General features: G+C 37.7%; 1 protein-coding gene across 1 annotated transcript in view; it reads left to right on the forward strand.

Moving 5' to 3' along the window:
- Positions 1 to 22,425, forward strand: part of MAN1A1 (mannosidase alpha class 1A member 1) — a 167,453-nt gene that overhangs the window by 84,448 nt on the left and 60,580 nt on the right. The window contains exon 6 of the mRNA XM_043889861.1: positions 9,940 to 10,034. Within this exon, the coding sequence (XP_043745796.1) occupies positions 9,940 to 10,034 (95 nt within the window). The remainder of the gene's footprint in view (positions 1 to 9,939; positions 10,035 to 22,425) is intronic.

Genomic DNA, 22,425 nt, shown 5'->3' on the forward strand with positions numbered 1-22,425 from the left:
TGGCATGGGAGAAAGAATAGGAAAAAGAAGTTCTTTCGAGTTCTAGAATGCAATTGTGTATTTCTCTATTTTGTAGACAAGGAAACCGAGGTTAAAAGATTAATCACCTTGCTTTGGGGGACACAAGCATAAGACAAAAATAGCACTGCTTCCAAATTTTGTACCTTTTGATAACTTAAAATGTTCATCGATGAACTGACATGAAATTATGAACTCTGTGCCCATAGGTACTGTGGAGGTATCCATGTATAATAAATAAAGGTGGGTCATGCAGAAGTCAAAAAACACCAGATTAATGGGAATAGATGCACAACCAGATAGGTTTACATATGCTTAGATAAAATGAAAAAGGAGTGGCTTCCATTTTGCACTTTTTTTTTTTTAAACAAAAGCAAAACAAAATCTATGTAGATATGGGTGTTTCATTTACTTTGTAAACTTGCAAACTATTACTCCTAAATAATATACTAATTAATTGCTTTTTCATACCTGTAGAGTTAGTAGTTCAAATGTAGTCATTGACAAAGAAGAGGGCATGTTTCCTGAAATTTACACCCCGCACCATAAAAAGAGACGTTTGACTTATCCATAAACCCTGGTACAGAAACCCTGTTCACAAAAATTAGTCTGCAACTTAGGGGAAAGCAGACACCCTACAACAGTTACTGTTGTAGTCTGTTGTAGTGAGAAGTCTTCATTGTAATTAATGGATATCTAAACAGTAGGGTTATAGAAAACAGACATAAAAGCTCAGCAGTTTTTTGGACCATTTAGTGTGTGGACAAAAAGTCTAATATGCTTCCATTTTTCTGAAGGAACCAGTGTCTTATAGTGAAAAACAATGATAATGGTAACTATTATGCCCTTTAAAAAGCACTTATGCATTTAATCACATTTAATCATCTTGTGATTTGCGAGAATGATCCTTATTCACATACTTAGAAACTAAGGCAAAGAGGGGGTTAAGTGAGTTCTTGAGATCAGGGGTCCCAACCTCTGGGATCTAGTGCCTGATGATTTAAAGTGGAGCTGATGTAATACTAATAGAAATAAAGTGCATGATAAACATAATGTGGCTTGAATTATCCTGAAACCATCCTCCTCCTCTCCCCTCACCCAGTCTGTGGAAAAATTTTCTTCCATGAAACCAGTCCCTGGTGCCAAAAAGGTTAGGGACTGCTGCTCAAGATCATACAGTTCAGTCAGCTGATGACCAAGAGTTAGATCTTCTAGCCCCAACTCATGTGATGCTGAAACTGAGTCATCAAGACAGGATTTGTGTAATTGCACTAAATCAAAAGGGCAGATAAACATGTTTATAAAACTGAGACAAAAAGGTTAAACTATAAATATTTCAGTGCTCTTTAGAAGTAAGTTTCAGTATCTGGAAAAATTCACTAGCAGAGAATGCCTCATAACTCAAAAATGTCAAAAAATCACAATGTATTTACTTGGATGAGGCTCTCATTTTCTTTCTCTTATCTTTCTTTGGAACAAAGGTTTCGAAGTCTGGATTTTGTGTATTTCAAGTGATTTGTGAGGTTTACCTATAAACATAATAGTAAACCAAACAGTTCCTATTTTAACACTATGGTATCACATGTTAACAGCCTTTTTGTGATGGTACACACAAATTCTTTTAGAAATAACCAGATAAGGTTCATGTTTTCATAATTTCCTGTCTCTTTATGTTTTCTTTAAAAAATTTTTTCTTCTTGATGCAAAATAGTTCAGGAACTATTCGACGTGCTTACCTAATATTAAATAACATTAAGTACACAATAAACTGTGTATTTTCAAAACATTATGTTGGCAACTTGCCCATTTTTAAAACTTAAATTGAGTTGGAAAGATCAGCTCAGAAATCTATCTTTAAGCCCTGTGTAATGGCTCAGACTGTTATGCTGTTATTTATAACAGTTCCTGGGCCAGTGCTTTAGGAGTTAGAACATCTAGATAACAGAATCTGTTGTACACTTCACAATAATTCTAAGTGTGAGAACTATCTAGCCATTGATTTTCTTCTCCTTTACTGTGCATTTTTAACTTTTATACTGAATGTGTGTTAGAAGGGAACATATACCTTTTGATTATCACACTGTTTTCTCTTTTCCAATCCCTGCCGCATTTATCTCTACAACACATGTGTACTTCCTTCTTGAGAAAACATTATTTTAAAAGGACCCTAATTACTTCTCAAGGTCTTTCCTTCAGACAGACAGTGTACTGTTTCTTGATGTTGTCAGTTATGTATCTTTGCCCTTACAGCTAAGAAAAGTTCCCAGTGAGAACCACCGCCTTTCTCCCTGCCCCGTCTCTCAGAACCCTGATGACTGAGAAGTCCTTCCACTTGTAAATGGGAGGAACCAAGATCAGAAGTATTGGGACTTTCTTGACCCAATTGATGTGCTCTTTTAACCAACCCTTTAACTTCTGTCCCTGACAGTTAAGGTCATTAGCCTGCCTTCTTTCATCTGTGTCTGTCTTACCATTTTCTAGACCCTGATAATCTTCGTCTCTCGTCAGGCACCTTCCTCTCCCCTTCTGCTGTATCTCCCATCCTCCAGGACATGAACCCAGAGTGTGCCCAACCATGTACATACCAACCCCCAAATGAATACACACCTGCACCCACAGAAGCGCCATCTTCAGTCTTCCTCTCCCCTATGACCTAACTCAGTCTCTCTTTTTTATTCCCCTAGTTATAGCCTACATCACTGAGTTTATTCCCTACTTCTGTGTTGGTTCATACGGTTGTTTTCTGGTGTATATTTTATGTTTATCTAGTTTTATATAACTGACTTGCCTTTCTGGATATAAGCTTCTTGGAATCAGGGATCTTATTTTTTCTGGTGTATCTCCCTTATCGCCCTTACCACACTGAGAAGCATGTAATAAGTTCTTCTTAAGTCTTAAACCCACTTCCTGTGGAGCAGAGAAGTACCTTAGAAAGTGTCTTATCTAGTGCCCACATTTTACAAGGAAAAAAAAAAAACTAGAGAACTGAAATAACGCATCTTTACTGTGACAGAACAGGTAAGTAGTAGGCCCTGAGCTAGAACTCAGGCCCTGTTCAGTATGTCTGCTACCAGACCACCTTGACTGTGGCTCATGCTCAAGAAAAATACAGGACCACTTCTATGAGTAGGTGGCGTTGGTTTCTGCCACCATGGATGCTAGTGATGTCTACCTTGAACAATAGCCTGAAGTTCTTCTCAATATTTCTCCCCATTTTTCATCTTGCTCTCTCAACTTTGTAAAATCTTCCATGCTAGAGAATGAGATTGAACCTTCAGGAAAAAAATCACTATCAGGATGCAATTTTATTAATTGATTTATCAACATGTATTTCATTTTGACAAGGGGATAGTGTAAAAGCAAACTTTAAAGAGTTTCACTAGCTGTTAATTATTTTATAAGAATAATGATCTTCTAAAAGCTGGCTCAGCTGGTAAAGAATCCACCTGCAATGTGGGAGACCTGCGTTCTATCCCTGGGTTGGGAAGATCCCCTGGAGAAGGGAACAGCTACCCACTCCAGTATTCTGACCTGGAGAATTCCATGGACTGTCCAGTCGCAGAGAGTCGGACATGACTAAGCGACTTTCACTTTCAAGTCTAAAATGCCTGTTCAGTAAGAGCATTCTATGGCTAGATTTTTTTTAATTTATCAGAAAATTGTTCTTTTCACTCAAACTTTGTGCTTTCGTACATTAGAAACTCAAGTCTAAGATAGAGCTATTCTCTGTTTTAACCTGTGATTATAACCTGTTATAGTGGTTCTTCTTTGTTATAACCTGTGATTACTGGTAGGTTAGTATGCATATCCTTGTTATTTTCAGTAAACAAGTTGGGAAGATGTTAGTGTTTTAATTTTTCAGAAAAGTGAAGAAGTGAAGAATACTTTCTTCATCTAATGGCCTAGAGGCTAAAAATTGAATTGTACTGAATCACAGGGAAGAAAGACAAAACAGTTGATAACAATTTTAATCTAATTAAATTTATAAATTTTAAAAATGAAGTTCAAAGTGCAGTTTGACAAATACAACAAATAATTCATTTAATTTAGAAAAGCTTCAGTTCAGTATTTTGCTTAATTGTAGAGAGAATGCAAACATTAGAAGGAGGCAATGAAAGATGTGTACACACTTACATGTAAGGGACTCACAGGGGTGATTCCCCCTGATCAGAAGAATTACATGTATCTGGGATGGCATAAAAGTGGCATTCACTTGGCTGTAGTTCTTACCAAACCATCACACTTTGAAGCATTTAATTAGGGAAATGGGGCCTCTCTGAACCTCAGTTTCCTCATCTGTAAACCAAGGTTATGTAACTAGATGACCTTTGATGTCCCTTCTAACTCTAAATTTCTCCTGGATTAACTATTTTTATATCTTTATTCAAATAGTTAAACCTTCCCATGTTCCACTCTAAGTTGAAAAGCCAGAGTAGCTCAACACAGTAGCTTATTGGTTGAGTGATTAAATTTGGCCCATATTATATGTGTTAATCAACTCAGCTAATGATATGTGGGTTATTTCAGTTATTTTAAGCCAAAGATATTTATGAGATCGACAGCATCTTGTCCTGAAAGCTTTATGTAGCAAAAATGAGTAATAGGTAAACTCTGCTTGTCCTAATGGGGAATTAGTGTTTGATCTTTTAACAGTGAAGTTTTCAGCAGGAGCGTTTAAAGAAAGGCTTTTATATTAATTGTACATTTCAAACCAAAGCATGTCTGAACTGAAACTGGTTCTTTCTAGAGCCGTCTGTTGTTATTCATTTCTTCTTTCCTTATTCTTTGCTCTGATGTGTAAATATTCTTGTGCAGTTCTTCAGGGATCTGCAAACTGGAAAGGCAAAGAAAGCCATACATCTTGTTTACAGCCTGTCTAATCCTATCTGTAAGAGTAAAGTAAAAAGATAAATGTTTTTATTTAATAGATTCTAAAATCTGAAGTTTTCTAAACTTTTGATCAAAAACAGCAATAAGACTGTGATGATGTTATTTAAGTATAATGAAAATATACAATTTGGATGTAGTTATTTTGAAATTCTTAAGTTTAGACCATAAATGTTTTTATTTAAATCTATTTGTTAGTTACATGCTTGAAAGATTATTTCAGAAGCTATTTCATAATATTTTACCACCTTCTAGTAAATTTTATTAGTTTTGATTTTTTTGATGTGAATGTAATCAGAGTCTCTATAATGCAGAATCTTTTTGAAGATTCCTTTTGTGTCATTAGATATCTGCCCATTTCAAGCTGATTGCTGCAAGTTACTCAAGGCCATATTTAGTTTTAATGGTCATTTTTTTTACAAAAGTGTATGTCTTCTATTATCAGCACAGATTACATTTTATTACCTGTCATTTTTCATCTTTCCCTCTTAACTTTATAAAATCCACCCTACCTAATGTAAGTATCAACAAACCAAGATTGACTAAGAATTGGCTGGCACATTAATATTTTCTATCTTTATTAAAAAATTATGATAGTTTTGCTTTTTTACCAGTCTCATTTTAATACTAGCTTTGTGATTTCTGATGCTAGTTTTTTCAGGAATAAGTCAGAACTAGAAGTTACCAACCCCGCTGTCCCATTTTGGGAAACTAAGAGCAAAATGGTTAAGAGGCAGGCCCAGGCCTCCTCGTGAACCACAGTGAAACCCGTCCTGGGACCTGGTGCTGGCCTGGGTCCAGTGTGCCCTCCATCATGCCTGCCCCGTGGGAAGAGGCACTGAAATGCCATTTAGTGTGCTTTCTGCAGCCTTTCACTCTTGGGCCCGTTAACTAAGATGTGCTAGTTAAAACTTAACTGCCCTTTAGGATGCTTTGTGACATTGCTCCTTCGTTCTTTTAACAGTATTAACTTCGTAAGCTAAATTGGAATTTTATTACTCACCATTTTGGGTAGAAAGATGTTCTCTTTGAGGATCTGGATTCCTCCTCCAAGTAACTAACCTCTCTTCATGTCTCAAGAGGAGGTAACAAATCAAACGTTAAGAATTGGAATTAATTTAGGCTCACATATGATTTCACTTAAAGTATCAATAGGTTAATTAATGTTTTCATCCGAAAACTATTTTGTAATTGTGCCCAGCATAGAGACTGCAGAGTACTTGATATAATTACTTGCAGACATTGAAGACAATAGAAATTCATGGAATAGGACAGACACTTTGCAGACACTAGGATATTAGTGGTTTCTCATTAGAGTGCTCCAGATATGTTTAATATGTGATTGATTCTTTCATTTATTAAATGGACATTTATTGAGGACAAGCCACTTTGCTGGATACTAGGTGTGTACATCCAGCAAGGAGGAACAAGAGAAAAGTCCTGCCCTCGTGAAGTTTACATCTAGTGGGGCTGTCAGCCAACCAGCAAGCAAATAAGATGATTAGGGTGTGGTAGTGGGATGGAAATAAGGTGGTATGATAAATGATGAGAATGGCCAGCTTTATGTGGGGTTGCTAAGAAAGACCTCTCTTAAAAGGGGACTTTCAAGCAGATTCCTGAAGTTAAGGATGAAACAGCTATGCAAAGAGCTAGGAAATGGGCATTGCTGCCAGAGAAAATAGCAAAGGCAAAAACCTCAGGATGGGAAGGGTTGCTGTTTCCTTCTTATATGTTAACTAAGATTATAAATGTCTTCCCACCTACTACTCATAGGAATACTGTGGTGACATCAATAAATTTAATGCAAAGTGACCAAATTTGGGTTGGATATGTATAATAGACAGTGAAGGAGAAACAGATTCTTTTTCCTCTACTTTTGAAGAAGAAAGTTACTCAAGGATATAAGAGAGTAACACAGGAAAACAGAGATCTGGATCTTGCCTTCTGTAATCAGATGCTGCACTGTTGCTGCTGACTCATTTCAGTCGTGTCCGACTCTGTGTGACCCCACAGACGGCAGCCCACCAGGCTCCCCCATCCCTGGGACTCTCCAGGCAAGAATACTGGAGTGGGTCGCCATTGCCTTCTCCAAATGCTGCACTGGGTGATGCCAATTGTCAAGTAGAAGTTCGCTGAAGGTGTTAATAAATATCTTAGCCTGGAGAATGGGTGAGTTTGGATTAGCCAACTGGAGGCAGCACTGCGTGTTTTAGGATGAGAAAACCGTGTAAATAAATATATTAAGCTGGCATGATACACTTATACAGAAGATAGTTCTGCAAGAGGATGAGAGTGGTAACTGACCTCACTGTGGTTATCGTTTCACAATATCTACATGTATCAAATAATCATGTGTTACATCTTAAACTTACACAACGTTGTATGTCAATTATATCACTAGATCTGAAGGAAAAAAAAATTTTTTTTTTAAAGATACTAGGGTAGACTGAACTTGAATGAGTACTTGAGACCCTGAAGACTCAAGCTGGAGCCAGGATGGCCTTTGTAAAAACAGAAGATAATAGATGGTCGGATTCATAGAGGTCAGTAGATTAGCCAGTACGTTAGTTTTTGACTTGACATTTTACACAGCAGCGGGAATCATGATGGTTTCTTGAATAAGAAAATCACATGGTATAAAGAGAAACATGTTAAAATAAATACAGGCTAATGGCGATAGGAAGGGGGATCCTGGAGAATGGGAGCCTAGGTAGGAAGACCTTCTTTGCCGCCATGCCCCTTCATTGTGCCTGGTGATGAAAATATGAACTATGTTCACATCACGGGAAGGGAATGAGCTGTAAATGAGATGTTGCTGGGAACTTTGATGTTGATGTTTAACAACCGAAGGGTGATGAAAGTCAGAATGTGTGCTCTCTCATGCCCCAGGGACTGGCTGAACAGTAGTGTCAGTGATGGAGCTGGGGAAGTTGGCCTCGGACATGGTTAGCCCCATTTTGTAGGTGAGGAAGTTTAGGCATAGGTAGATTAAGCAGTTTGCTCAAGATTAGCCAATTTGAATAAGTAGGACTGAGGTTCCAATACAGGCATTGTGTTTTCAAAGCCCAAGCCCTTAACTCCCAAGCCATATGGCTATAATATCCATGATGGTGTTTTAATTACAAGTCTGACTTCCAGTCTTATGTAAGTTTCTTAAAAGGAGTTAATTAATTAACAGTTTTAAAAGTTGGGTGGAAACTAGAAAGTCGGCAGATGGCTGGGCAGTGATTGGATAATTCCTTACAGCAGAAGAGAACTTGGAATTCTTTAGACTAAGAGACTGGAAAGGAAGAATATACCTTTGGCTTATTTTCTTTTTCTTCCTCTTCGATTCACTGTCAGCTGTTGAAACAGGAAATTGTCCATTTCGAAGAGTTATAATATTTTATGGGAAAAATGATATCTCTCTTTTTTTTAGTGCCTTATATACTACAAATGTCTTTGTTCTCATTTGTATTCCAGGAATGCTAGTTTATCTAAATTGACTGCCAGCCAAATTCTTACATTAAAACTCATTATTTTCTCAACTTTCATTACAGAGTAGGAGTTAGTTTCCAAAAGAGTAGGGTTTCAGAAGCAGCATCAATATTGATATCACTGGATTCTTCTCGGTCCGTAAGCCCCAGTGCCTAGACTTCTCTGTGGGGGGCTTAGGTCTTGCAACAGGAGTTCCAAGGACTGGAACCCTTGCCTCTGGAGAAGCCACATAAGGCTTCTTTGACCATGGCTTTAATGAACCCCTTCCCACGCAGGAAGAGGACTTTGCTCGGGCTCCATGCTTCTTAGGGTCCCCCCAGGTTTACTCACATCTCTCTTGGTTGAGGAAGAGACAGAGGAAACAGTGAGTTCCCAGCCCACCACACTCAGTCACAGAGCGTGGCAAGGAGAAGGGACAAGGCATCTGCTAGCTGCCGCAGCTCGAGCAGGGAACGCTGTAGCGGTCCTTCCTTCAGTGAATAAATTAACTCGGTGCTTTTCTTTGGACCTGAAACTGTGACTGGATGTCATTTAATTAATCTTCCTAAAGCACAGTTCTGATCGAGTGAACTGGCTGCTCAAAACTTTCAATATTTTTTTCATTTTAATGGAATAAAATTCTTAGCCTTATATTTATGACCCTTTGTGATTTGGGCCCATGCTGTGCATACCAGACCTCATTTACTAGTATCCCCTCTTGCTTTGGACAGGGAAGCTGACCTGGTCCATTTCTTCTGCAGGCCCCCACTTACCTGCATCAGTGCTTAACACAGATGCCTTCACAATGCTCCCTCTCCTCCTCAGCCTGTCTCTAGAATTATGATCCCCCCATTACATGCTGCATACAATCCTCATCTAAATGCCATGCAGCCTTGCTGAACTCATCAGAACTCTTAGATGACTTTATGTCAGGCTCTCATTTTATCTGTGTGTCAGATATCTATGTTCATACATTGCCTTCTTTACTAAATTCTGGGCAGGATTTGTATCTATTTTAACTTTGTATTTTCCGTATCACCTGCACTTAACCATAAGGGGAAGTTAAAACTGCAGAGGGCTAAGAGGACTTACAGATTATTTTTAAGATAATATATCTTTTTACAACTTCTCCCTTCTCTGTGCCCTAGTAAATAAGTGAAACCAGGACCAGAACTTCTGATTTTCAGCCCGAGACTTAACCGGCAACAGTGGTTCTCCCCTGGGCATGCACATGGGAATCACTTGACGTCACAGGTGGTGCTTTAAAAAGTTCTGATCTGGGAGCCCCCAAACCATAGAAATTAGAATATCAGGAGTGCTACCAAGACATCAGTAGTATTCAGGTCACCTCACATGAGTCTAATGTGCAACCAACATTGGTAATAAATACCAATTTATTGGTATTTATTGGACCGCACAGCGGTCCCTGGACCATTCTTACTTTCCTTGGTAATTCCATTAATTTCAGAAACATTTTTTTTTTAAATGTTAAGCAGAAACGTACTCAGTGTGGGGTAGTAGAATAAGACATTTTGTTTTTCTTAGAACAGTAGCTTACTTAACTGTTTAACTTTTCAGATATTTCGAAAGAAAGCAGTGGAACTTGGGGTAAAATTGCTACCTGCATTTCAAACACCCTCTGGAATACCTTGGGCGTTGCTGAATATAAAAAGGTAAAACTCTTCATTTTCAACAACATGTTTTAAGTTGAAATAGTCAAGATTGTGGTCTAACACACAAACACCAGATGGATATTTACTTGAATGGTATTGGTGACTGACACCATTGGGAGTCTTGGAATATGTCCTTGTGTTGGAAGTTATTAGTGGTTTTCAGTGTTCCATGGGTTCCCATCGTGGGATCAAATGACCTCAAGAGAGTCATCCACATGAGACATGATTCAAGGTTTTCACTGTTGCATGGTGACATTGCATCAATGATATTGTCTATAAATTCCAAGAGCATCTGTTTATCATCAGAACATTTCACTCTCAAAAGAAGCCAGTTCCTAGATCACTTCCATCAATTAAGCTGCTGGTCAGAGACATTGCCAAGATAGAACATGTAGATCAATCAGCATAATACAAGATGTAGATCAGCAGATAAAACATGTGGAACAACCATGCAGCGAGCTAAGTGTAACTGAGACTGGGTGCGTCTGAGGCTGCTCACCCACAGTTGTAAGGAGGGAAGGGAACTGCTCCACTGACCCCGATCAGTCCATCCTTCTCATCCCATGTGGGTGGAGAACCCTGGCATGCCAAGTTCATAGGAATGTGGCCCCAAGAAAAACCTGGGCTAAACAGAATTTCTCACATTCTCCCAGGAAGTGTTAATAGTTTGAATTTTCATGATAGCCTGCGCATTTTGTTAATAGTTTTATCTTAAGCTTCTAACTCCTTCTTCCCCATAACTAATTAGTTGCATATATCTCTTTGCAATGATGATGATAATGACAGCTGTTTGGTCATAAAATAGGAAGTTTTGTGTAGACACTTTACCACACTTAATCCTCACAGCAACCCAATAAGGTCAGTACTACTGTTACCTCCACTTCACTAATCAGGAACTTGAGTCACAGAGACAGTTATTTGCCTAACATCATGCTGTGTGTAAATGGTAGAGCCAGAGTACTCAGATGCATGGATTCACAGGCAAAAGTTAAATGGCTTTCTAATGTTAGAAAAGCCAAGAGGATGCACAGGGCGACTTGGCAAGATTAATGCACATTTTTCCTTAATTATTTATTTTAGTGACATTCCTTCCTGAAATTAATCATGGAAAATCATGAAATTAATTGGCTAATGTATCAGCTAAATGTCATGCTTTGTCTGTATGTTATATCTATACCTTGAAATCACCCTGTACCTATCTATAATTTGATGTATGTATGTTTGTCTCTGTATGTGTATGTGCATGTGTTTGGGGCAGAGGCAAAGGTGTTGAGGTGATGAAACAGGCAGAGTTCACACCCCTGGGCCGTGTTAGGTTGAAGTTGCTTTCTGTTGTATAACGTGGTATCTCAGGATTCATTCTTCCCTTTGGGTTTGTCCGGCTTTCTCTGTTAACTTGGAGATCATGGCACATGTTCCAGTGTCTTTAGGTGGAAGTGGGTATACATGCTTGGCTTGAGCAGCTTGCTATTCAAGATCTGTGAGCTCTTTATTTGGCTCATGTAGATCACCTATATTACTTTCCATATCCTCAGATTTTGTATTCAGATAGTACACAGATAGTATGCAGACCTAGAAACTTCTCTGCGACTTGAAATGAGATCTAGGTACAAAAACCGTGTGCACATTTAACACACATTTTCCCCACCCTCTGAGAGGAATGATATGGGCATGATAACCCACTGAGTTAATTGCTTACCAAGAGATCTGGTTCTAAGTGTGTGCATGCATAGTAAGTCGCTTCAGTTGTGTCTGACTCTCTGCGACCCCATGGACTGTATCCCACCAGGCTCCTCTGTCCGTGGGATTTCTTAGGCAAGAATAGTGGAGTAGGTTGCCATTTCCTTCTCCAAAAGATCTTCCTGACCGAGGGATCGAACTCGCATCTCCTGTGTCTCCTGCGCAACAGGCAGATTCTTTTCCCATTGAGTGGTCAGAAAGCCCAGGATGCTATCAAGGTAGTTCTTATTGCTTTGTGGAAAAAAATGGAATTAGATAAAGACTCTTAAAACTAATTGAGGTATGGCCCTACATCTTTGCATAAGTTAAGTCAGTTATAAAGTACTGATATCATTTAATTAATTCTAGACTCTCTTGAAATGCTCATAAGAAATTAGATTGTTTTAAAACATATTTAACTTAGTATTTATTTTTACAGCCAAGAGGATTTTTTCCTTAGTTAAATCTATCCTTTGTGTACAGTGGAGATATTTTTCAACACATAAAGGAATATTTCTAAAAACTATTCAGTACTGAATCCTTTGTTATCTTTATATCTCCTAAAAATTCATTAACTGGGGCTTTACCTTTTTTTTTTAATCAGACCTTATTTCAAATTTACAGTATTGTACATTATTTTACAGTATTGTACTTTATAACTTTTGATTTTTAAGTATTACAGGAAAATTATTTTGGGTCAAAAATAATGTGCCATATCATTTATATATTCTATGATGTTTTCATGTTGAACTAGAGGAAATTAGGTAACCATTTTACAGCTGACAGGAACACTCTTAACTTCTTGGCAACCTGTATGAGTTTTTTATTATTTATTTTATCCACTCTCAATCTCATTTACTAAATATCAGTGACTTACCCAAATTTACACAATAAGTCTTGGCAAAATTAATAGTAATATCAACCCACTGAAATTCATCCTACCCTTTGCCCAATCACCTTGATTTATCATCTTGAAGGATTTTCTCTCTAGGAAACAAAAACAGTATTTGATATTTATCTGCAATAATTACATTTCAGGATGTGTTATTGATGTCACCCTGTGCATATCTGCTGTTTTCTCGAATCTCTGTATTTTTGCAATATGGGCCAGAGGGCAAGGGACAGCAGGTTTGGAGTTTATATTCTAGTTTTTTGAAGCCTGTCACTAGTGAAGTTTCAAAAGAGGTGGGGAAAATATATCTGGCAAAATTATATTTTCTTAATTACCTTCTTAGACTAGGGAGTATCAATGGAAGGATGCTGAAGAGGAAAAAAAGTGTTTGAGAATGCTGTTTAGAATAGCTCCTTATTCACTGTTGACTGCTTTGAAACTCTTGGCAATAATTATGATGGGAGAGGCACAGTATGCTGTCTGTAACATAATTCTGCTCTTCCATCTCAGTTTTGAAACTAGTTATGGAGGCTACTCTTTGCCAGCACCTATAGGTTAACAGAAATGTGAACTTACTGGTATTATGTGTTCACATTCCTCTAGTATTCAGGTTTTATCAGTTTGAACTTAAAGCAAGCACTATTTTGAATTGGGGAGGTTTATGTATTTGGAGCCCAAACACCAATAAACCAAATTAGATTTCAGTATTTGTGCAAACTGAGAATAACAGAGAATCTAAATAATTTACGCATATCCTACATTAGAAAGTTTGTCCCAAAATCTGCTCAGGAAAAAAAAAAAAGTTTTTAATTATCTCTTCTGCTACATCTATAATAAATTCCTAATTCAAGAGTTGCTATATGAAGTTGTAAGTTAATTGAAATTATATATTGATAGTAAGTAGTAATTTGATTAAATAAACACCTGGGTATTACACATAGTACCTGATAAGAATAACGTGCTTACTTCACCAGTGCAACAGTAGAATGAAAATGCCTACATTATGTAACACCTCTGGTAAAAGGAAAATATTGCCTTTTTCACAGATTAGATTTTGGTAGAACTCAATTTCGCTACTGTGAAAATGTCAAAATTTGATGTCTGATCCTGTTAGTACTACTAGTAAGAGGCTCTATGCATTTTTTTTCTTTCCAACCTAAAGAAGAAAAATCACTTCTGTGGTTTGTAAAATCAAATGTTTCACCATTCCCATATTTCTAGTTATAATTTAAGCCTAAATAGAATAAATGTAGTAGTTTGAAGTTTTCTAAAGAGTATTCTTAATTTAAAATAATATGGTTAATATTCCCATTACTCATTTATATCACAGAGAGTATAGGCTGGACATTCCTAGTGATTATTCTGTCTTTGAGTTAGTTTTAGCTTATACTATTTCATTAGTTGTTTCTCTTTGTGGATTTCCCTGAACAGATACTTACCAGGTGGTTATATTAGGTTAGCGGGTCTGTCTACAGCATGTGCTTTTATTGCGCACATCAGGGAAACATGCTGGCAAGTGACTGATCTCTACTCCAATTCTCATTAGTAAGCAAGGCCACGTGTGTTAGTCACTCAGTCGTGTCCCACTCTTTGTGACCCCGTGGACTGTAGCCTGCCAGGCTCCTCTGTCCGTGGAATTTTCCAGGCAAGAATACTGGAGCGGATTGCCATTCCCTTCTCCAGGGGCGCTTCCCAATCCAAGGGTTGAACCCAGGTCTCCTGCATTGCAGGCAGATTCTTCACTGTCTGAGCTACCAGGGAAGCTCAAGCAAGGCCATGAAGGAGCCGCAACTCCCTCACCTGTTTTTATTTCCTGCTTTGTAAAGCTTTATTTACTGACTACTCTAATTATCCAACACAAATGCATACTATGTCATTAGTTACATTTTAGCTTGTATTATAATAATTAAATTGCAAATTGCTTTACTTTAACAGAAATGGGTGCTTAATTAAGAATAGTACATAGCCTAATGTTTTCTAATAGTGAAACATTATCCTTTGTGAAGTAGGTAGTTTGTGTATTTTAACAAACCCCCATTTGGGGTTTCTTAATACTTTGGTGGTATAAAATGCTTGAATATTAAATCATAGTTTTAATAGACACAAACTATGAAAGACAGACTAATCAGGTTAAATATTTTAAAAAGTATTTTCCATATATCTCCCTGCATTTTTACCTGACATTGAAATATAAACATCTACATTTTTTAATTTGCTAACCATTTTTTAAAGTATCTGGTTTTAGATTTGAAAGAGGTGTATTGTGTTTTAAAATGAAGCAGAATACAATTCTATAGTTTAACATCATAATAAAAATAGTAAAAAATATCAAGAAACAAATTTTTTGCCCTGAGGAGATCAAACTTATTTAATGATTTGCTAATATTATAAGAAGCAAAATAGTACTTAGTTATCCTAGACATGTTTTGTAGCAGTTATATAGCCTAAGTATAAAATTAGAGCTACATCTTATAGTTTATCTTTTATATGTTTTATGGAACTGTTAACAATTCAAAAATAAGCCCTACCAACTCTAGAAAAGTAAAGAAGAAGTTAGTCTTTCCAAGTATTTATGCTAAACTATGTTTTTATTTTTTCTGATTGGATATTTTATTGGGTTTCCCTCTTTTATCTGTTTATACTCTTCTGGAAATAAAATAACCATATTTTGAGGTTTGAAACTTACATGCATGAAGTTACTAATATCAGACATCAAAATATCAAAGTTAAAGTTGCTACTTGTTAAGACTGTCAGTATAACTCTTCAGTTCAGTTCAGTTCAGTCGCTCAGTCGTGTCTGACTCTTTGCAACCCCATGGACTGCAGTACACCAGGCTTCCCTGTCCATCACCAACTCCCGGAGCTTACTCAAACTCATGTCCATCCAATCATCTCATCCTCTGTTGTCCCCTTCTCCTCCTGCCTTCAGTATTTCCCAGCCTCAGGGTCTTTTCAGATGAGTCAGTTCTTTGCATCAGGTTGGCCTTGGATAATTCACTTAATTGAGTTTCTCTTCTCATAAGTAAAACTAAAATAGCCACAATAATAGCATCTGTCCTGATGACCTCATAAGGTATTTTTTGTGAAAATCTAATGAATTAATATGTAAAAGAAGATTAGTCATTGCAGAGTGCTGTGAAATAAATATAAATTGAAATTATCAATTTATGGCCTTGTTCTAAATTTTCGTTATAAAATAATGTGTGTGTGTACAGAGCAATTAAATAATACATAGCTAAAACTGACTGGGTTTTGATGCCTTTTTATGGTAATCTTCTTTTTTTAAGTCACTCAGTGCTTCTAATCCATTCTCAAACTCGAGTCCCATTTTTCTAGGTCAGAAATGGAACTGGTATTAGTAGAACCAGCTAGAAGTGTGGAGAGAATATGTCCCCATAGTCCCTGTAGGGTTGTGGGGGCTTTATGCTCCAACATATGTTATTTTGAAAATTATTTTAGAATCAGTCTGTAGGGTCAAAACCCAGATACCTCTCTCAAATTATATTTATTGGTGAATTTTCTCTTCTAGAAAGAGGAGCTGAAAAAAAAAAAAAGAAAAAGAAAAAAAAAAAAAAAAGAAAGAGGAGCTGTTCAACCTATGAGGTTTAAGAAGAGTGTGAGCCAATAAAATGTAATGTTATTTTCCCAAGTCCTACATGCCAGTTAGTGCTTATTTAATATGACGTGAGTCTATGTAAATGTATGTATATTTTTGCTAGAAACATCCACATAGCCCTATTTTCTAATTCTTAGGCTGTCCTACTTCTAGTAAGGCCCTGACTACTGTGGTTATGTTCCATCAGTGATTCTCAGCCTTCCCTGTGCTTTAGACTAACCTGTGCATTTTTAAAATACCATCACTACCTTTCTGCCCTCCATTCTTTTTCAGTTGGCTTGGAGTAAGATCCTGGCATTTTTTAAGCCTCTTCAGCCTTTCCATTATTAATCTAGGTTTGAGAATCACTGCTGAAAGTCTAATATTTTTATCCTAAGTATAGATTCATTTCTGTTTTCAGTTACCTTTGGAAACCTTTCCTTCCCCATTGGTGGCCAATTTAACTATTGAAATAAATAGCCAATTGATTTGAAAACACCTAGCTCTAATAGAGCAATAATTCTCAACATTTAGAGTATGTTTGAATTGCCTAGCATGCATACATGCTCAGTCTTACCCAGTTCTTGGCAGTCCTATAGACTGTAGCCCACTAGGCTCCTCTGTCCATGGGATTCTCCAGGCAAGAGTACTGGAGTGGGTTGCCATTTCCTCCTCCAGGGGATTTTCCTGACCCAGGAAACAAACCCACATATCCTGTGTCTCCTGCATTCGCAGGCAGATTCTTTACCACTGAGCCACCGGGGAAGCCTCAAGAATTGCTTAGAAGGCTTGTTAAAACTCTTGTTGCTGAGCCTCACCCACAGAGTTTCTGATTGGGCAGGTTTTTGGTCAGATATGATAATTTACATTGGCATCACTGGTGCAGTGGACATGAACTTGGGCAGACTCCAGGAGGTGGTGAGGGACAGGGAAGCATGGTGTGCTGCAATCCATGGGGTCGCCACGACTTGGCAACTGAACAACAGCAACAACCAGGTCCCAGCTGATGCAGAGGCTAATCGATGCTTCTGGTTCTAGGACCACACTTTGAGGACCACTCTAATAGAAGAATTGACTGAGACATCCAAACTGTTTAAATTCTTAAATTTCAGAGCTGCTCAGAGGGGCAGCCAATTCCAAATTTCCATAGGGTTAAAGTGAGGGATTGGGCGGGGGGTGAGGGGGGTAGTTCTATGATTAATTTACTCTTGTTGATAATTGCCCAGTATTTTCACTTATCCCCAAGCAGTTTGTTGCTTCTTCTGGAAAACAGCTAATTCCTGACATTAGTTACCAAAAAAGAGTTTGCATCTCCTTTGTCCGCTTGGAATATATATTTTTTAATCCCATAAGACTGGAAAGCAAGATTTGGGCCATTTTAGCATAGAAGGAGGAAAGAAAGGCATTTTTAATTAAGGATCTCAGGGTAACTGTAAAAAGAAGAACCATTTCCATAAAGCCACTCTTGTTGCTTCAGGCAAAGCAACTTTATTAACAGCAGCTGGCAACCTGTTCTTGTACCTGAGGACATTCCACACCCATGAAAAGAGGCTAAGGTTATCCTTCCACCAGAGGAAGAGGGAAACTAGGCTTCTTCTGAATCATTTAATCCTCTCAGCAAGTTCAGATCACTAAGTCCATGCCAGATATTCAGTGGCTTGGCCAAGTTCAAGGCATTTATTTATTGCAAGTGGAGAATCAGGGTGGCAGCACTTAATTTAAATGTACTTTGTGTGTAGCCTCTTTTATTGGGACTTAAGGGAAGAGCAATCCTGAGCAAAAGATGCTTTGCTGTTTCTTAGTCATGCATTGTGAGGCAGAGGGAATTTGAAGAGCCTAAAGGTCGGCAGACTATTCCCTTTTATCCCACTCCTCTGGTCATAATTGAAGTTAATGCCCAGGTAAATGGGGTTCTCAGTGTCTTTTGTTCCCTGGAGGAAGAAGGAGATGTAATCTGTCTCTGAACACAGGCACTAACAGTCCTCCTAACTTCTGCATGTCACCCACCCTCTTTCTCCATGAATCTACACCTGCCATAGACCGCCTCTGTGTGCTTCTGGTAGGACAGGGACAGAAAAATGACCTGTGAATGGAAAAAACTGGCTATCTTACGCAACCATGGTAAGAGACGCAGGTTCAACCCCTGGGTCAGTCGGGAAGATCCCCTGGAGATGGACATGGCAGCCCATTCCAATATTCTTGCCTGAGAATCCCACGGACAGAGGAGGCTGGCAGGCTATGAGTCCATAGGGTCGCAAAGAGTTGGACGTGGCAGAAGTGACTTAGCATGCACGCACACATGGATTAGATATTGAAAAAATATTTTTTGTATATTTTCATATTGTCCTGCCTTTAAAGCTCAATTACAGCAAATGCGTAAAGTCCAGAAACGTATCAGAGGTGATGCGTAGGCGATTTAGAGACAATCTATCCTAAGAGGATTGCTTAAAACCCTTAAAAAAACAACTTGTGGTATGTAGGAAGTCTGTTAAGAGACCTTCCTCACTCTTCTATTTCAGGCAGATAGATTCTTGGTACAAAATCTGTGGAATTGGATGGTTAAATATGACCATGACTTTCCCTATGGCATCCCCACCATTTAAGTGGTTAACGCACCAGGAAATTTTTGTTTAAGGGCAATTATAGTTATTTGAATGCAACAAACTCAAAAACGCCTTTCATCTCAAGATTTTCAAATGCACAGAACTAGTGTTTTGCAGATTCAGCTTTGTTCACTGTGTTCACACAATTGGTGGCAAATCAGCTTTGGCAATTTTAAATGTATTCTGTGTACAGAACTTAGATTAGGAACAAGTCAGAACACATAATTCATAGGGTGCCTTTACAAGTCAGCAGTGGAATAGTTTTCTCAAGGAGTTACAATCCCAGGTTTTTAATGAAGCAGCAATCAATTTTCCTGTGATGAATCTCAAGACCAGGCTCATGTTATTAGTGTGGGGCAGACCTTTCAAATATCTAAAAAAAGTTTAATTTTAAAGTTATGAAATTGTTTGAATAGGTATTTGAAAATCAGCCTAGGTCTCAAGGTACTTTCTTAGACCTTATAATTGTTAGTCATTGTAAATATTCAACTAACCACATTGAATCTTTGAGTCGAAATTGGAAGGTCAATATAAAATATTTATGCTACAGCCAATAATTTTTAAAGACCTCACAATCTCGGTGGATACATTAACCACTCCAGGTTTCTTGTTTATGCAGTAATAGCTGTAGTTGATCTGTTGTGAAAACGGGGATGAACAATAATTAATTGAAGTCTCTTTTATTAACTAGAAAAGGAAAAGTGATGGAGCAATAGTAAGAATTAATTGTAATTTACTAATCTGGAAATTAATATGCAGCTGGGCATGAGTAGAGGCAGTGCAATTTGGTGATTTAGCAATCATGACAAATTATCTTTATCCGTAAGGTGTAGAGTTGCTAGCTTTCCATTATTTGATTTTTAGTAACAGGCCCAGTTTCAGGAAGACTTTATATGAATGCTCATGTTGCCCTTTTATCCTGGAAATGTCAATTGGAGTCTGGCATTATTAATTAAATCTCACTCTCCCTCTTTGTCATGTCATGCTATAGTTTTTATGGAACATTTGTACAAAACAGTGATTACTGGTAATTGACCTGCATATGTTGAATAATCTTAAGATGCTACTGAGAGTTTAATGTACCTTGTAAATTGAGAGGCTTCCAATTAAGTCTAGTTCTTAAGATAATCACTTTCAAAACTAATCAAGTAATAGGACATTAGTAAAGCTCTTATTGACTTAATTGTGACAAATTAATAAACAGACCCAGTGCAATTACTATAATGGCTTTATCAGTGAGCAGTTTTTCCAAAAATTTAAGCATAAATCTATTCTATCCCCCTGGAAGTACAATAAAAGTTACATAAGCTATTTTAAGGTGGGTATCATCCATATAGCTGTGTGAGTACACTGTACAAAGAGCTTGGATTTTTTGTGTTTCTTTATTTTAAAATACGATTGCATTTATTTCAAAGGTCAGTGAATCTACTTGCCAAAGGGCAAATCTATTTGCCCTTAAAGCATATGATTTTATTAAATGACCTGTATGCTTTGGTCAAACCTGTTACACATTTTTGTGTTCCCTCACTTCTGCTTTTCTGTGCCTAGACCCTGGGGTTGGTACCCGCTCTCCTTGGAGAGCTAGGGGATGTCCTGTCCCACTCTCTCTGTCCCAGACTGCTGTCAGAGTAGTGATTTTTTTGGCCAGCACTCTGCAAATGGACTTTGGAAAATAAATGAATTAAGAATTACATATGTGCCATAATTTTTTAGTATCTGACACTGCCAGTTTCTATAACTTGGCTGATTGTGTGTAAGAAAATGGCAGCAGAAGGAACAGGAACATAAGTCCCACCTCTGCTACATTAATAGTGTGATTTATTTTTCAAAAATACTTCAAACTATATGTTTAAGATGCTGTGTTTATAATGGGATCACATCTCTTCTTTCTCTCAGCCTTGGCTTTCTCATTTCTTAAGTGCAATTAATAAATAGTATCAATTTTACAAGGATAATGTTTATGACAGGCCCTTAGACATTTGAGAAGTTGGGGTCTTTTAGATACAAAACAGGGGACCATTATGGAATTTCAGAACCCTGACATCATTATGGTAGCCGTCCATATCACCTGTGTTTAAGTTAGGAGAGAAGAATGGATTTTCAAGTAAATGAGTGTATGTTTCTTTATGTGTGTGTGTATAATATGTATATCTGTGTGTGTGTAGTTGCTAGGTCATGTCTGACTCTTTGCAACCCCATGGATTATACAGTCCATGGAATTCTCCAGGCCAGAATACTGGAGTGGGCAGCCTTTCACTTCTCCAGGGGATCTTCCCAACCCAGGAATCAAACAGAGGATAGAGGATACATCACCAGATTGGGTTTTGACCAACATCCGGACTTAATCAGCACTGGGAAGTCCTGTGTCATAGCACATCTGGAGTTCTGATTGGGAAGAGGTTCCCAGGCAGCACATCCACTCCATGGGTGAGACTTCTCCCCACGGAACTCATGCATGCCTGTGTGCTAAGTCACTTCAGTCGTGTCCAACTCTGTGCAACCCCATGGACTGTAACCTTCCAGGCACCTCTGTCCATAGGATTTCCCAGGCAAGAATACTGGAATGGGTTGCCATGCCCTCCTCCAGAGGATCTTCCTGACTCAGGGATCTAACCCACGTCTCTTATATCACCTGCATTGGCAGGCAGACTCTTTACCACTAGCATCCCCTGGAAATCCCCTTAAAACTCATAGTTTTCCTCAAACAAGGGAAATATTATAAGGTTTCTATAATTGTCATCATCTGGGACAACAAAGGGAAGTACACAGTGGAACTGCCCAGCTGAAGAAAGGTTATTTTTAAGTTATGGGATACTCTAAAATAAGGGCTAAAATTGTGGCAGTTTCATTCATCATGAGGTATAAAAATTATGGTTGAAAAATTAATGTGAATGCTGTATAAATATATCACTTTTAGCCATTTATTTACATGTAATTTTGTACTGAACAATTATGTCAGTACCATAAGTCCATGGTTTTTAAGCTTCTGCTCTCTTGTCAGTAATACGTTTTTGAGCACTTACCCCAGAGCATGTATTTTTACTTATAAGTTTTATATGCAAATACCAGTGTATTAATATGTCATGATCACTTTAAGACACTCCAAAAAATAAAATTGTAAAAAGATACAGATGAGGAAATAAATTTTTATTCATTTTTAGTGAGTCATATGATTTTTTTAATTCAGTTTAATACTTGTGATACAGTAAGTGATTCAAAGATCTTGTTCTGTGTTTATTTCAACTTGGTTTTAATTTTGTCCGGATGGAAAAGATTTAAAGTTGTGGGCTGGTGCACTGGGAAGACCCAGAGGGATGGGATGGGGAGGGGGGTGGGAGGGAGGATCAGGATGGGGAATACATGTAAATCCATGGCTGATTCATGTCAATGTATGGCAAAAACCACTACAATATTGTAAAGTAATTAGCCTCGAACTAATAAAAATAAATGAAAAAGAAAAAAGAAAATAAAACATAAGAAATAAATACTGTCAGAAAAAAAAAGTTGTGTTGTTGAGAGAAGTGTGGTATTGGCTGATCTTAAGACATGATACTTGTTTTAAATCCTGTTCTTTAATTATGC

Source organism: Cervus elaphus, chromosome 28 (genome assembly GCF_910594005.1).
Source record: "Cervus elaphus chromosome 28, mCerEla1.1, whole genome shotgun sequence".
Lineage (NCBI taxonomy): Eukaryota > Metazoa > Chordata > Mammalia > Artiodactyla > Cervidae > Cervus > Cervus elaphus.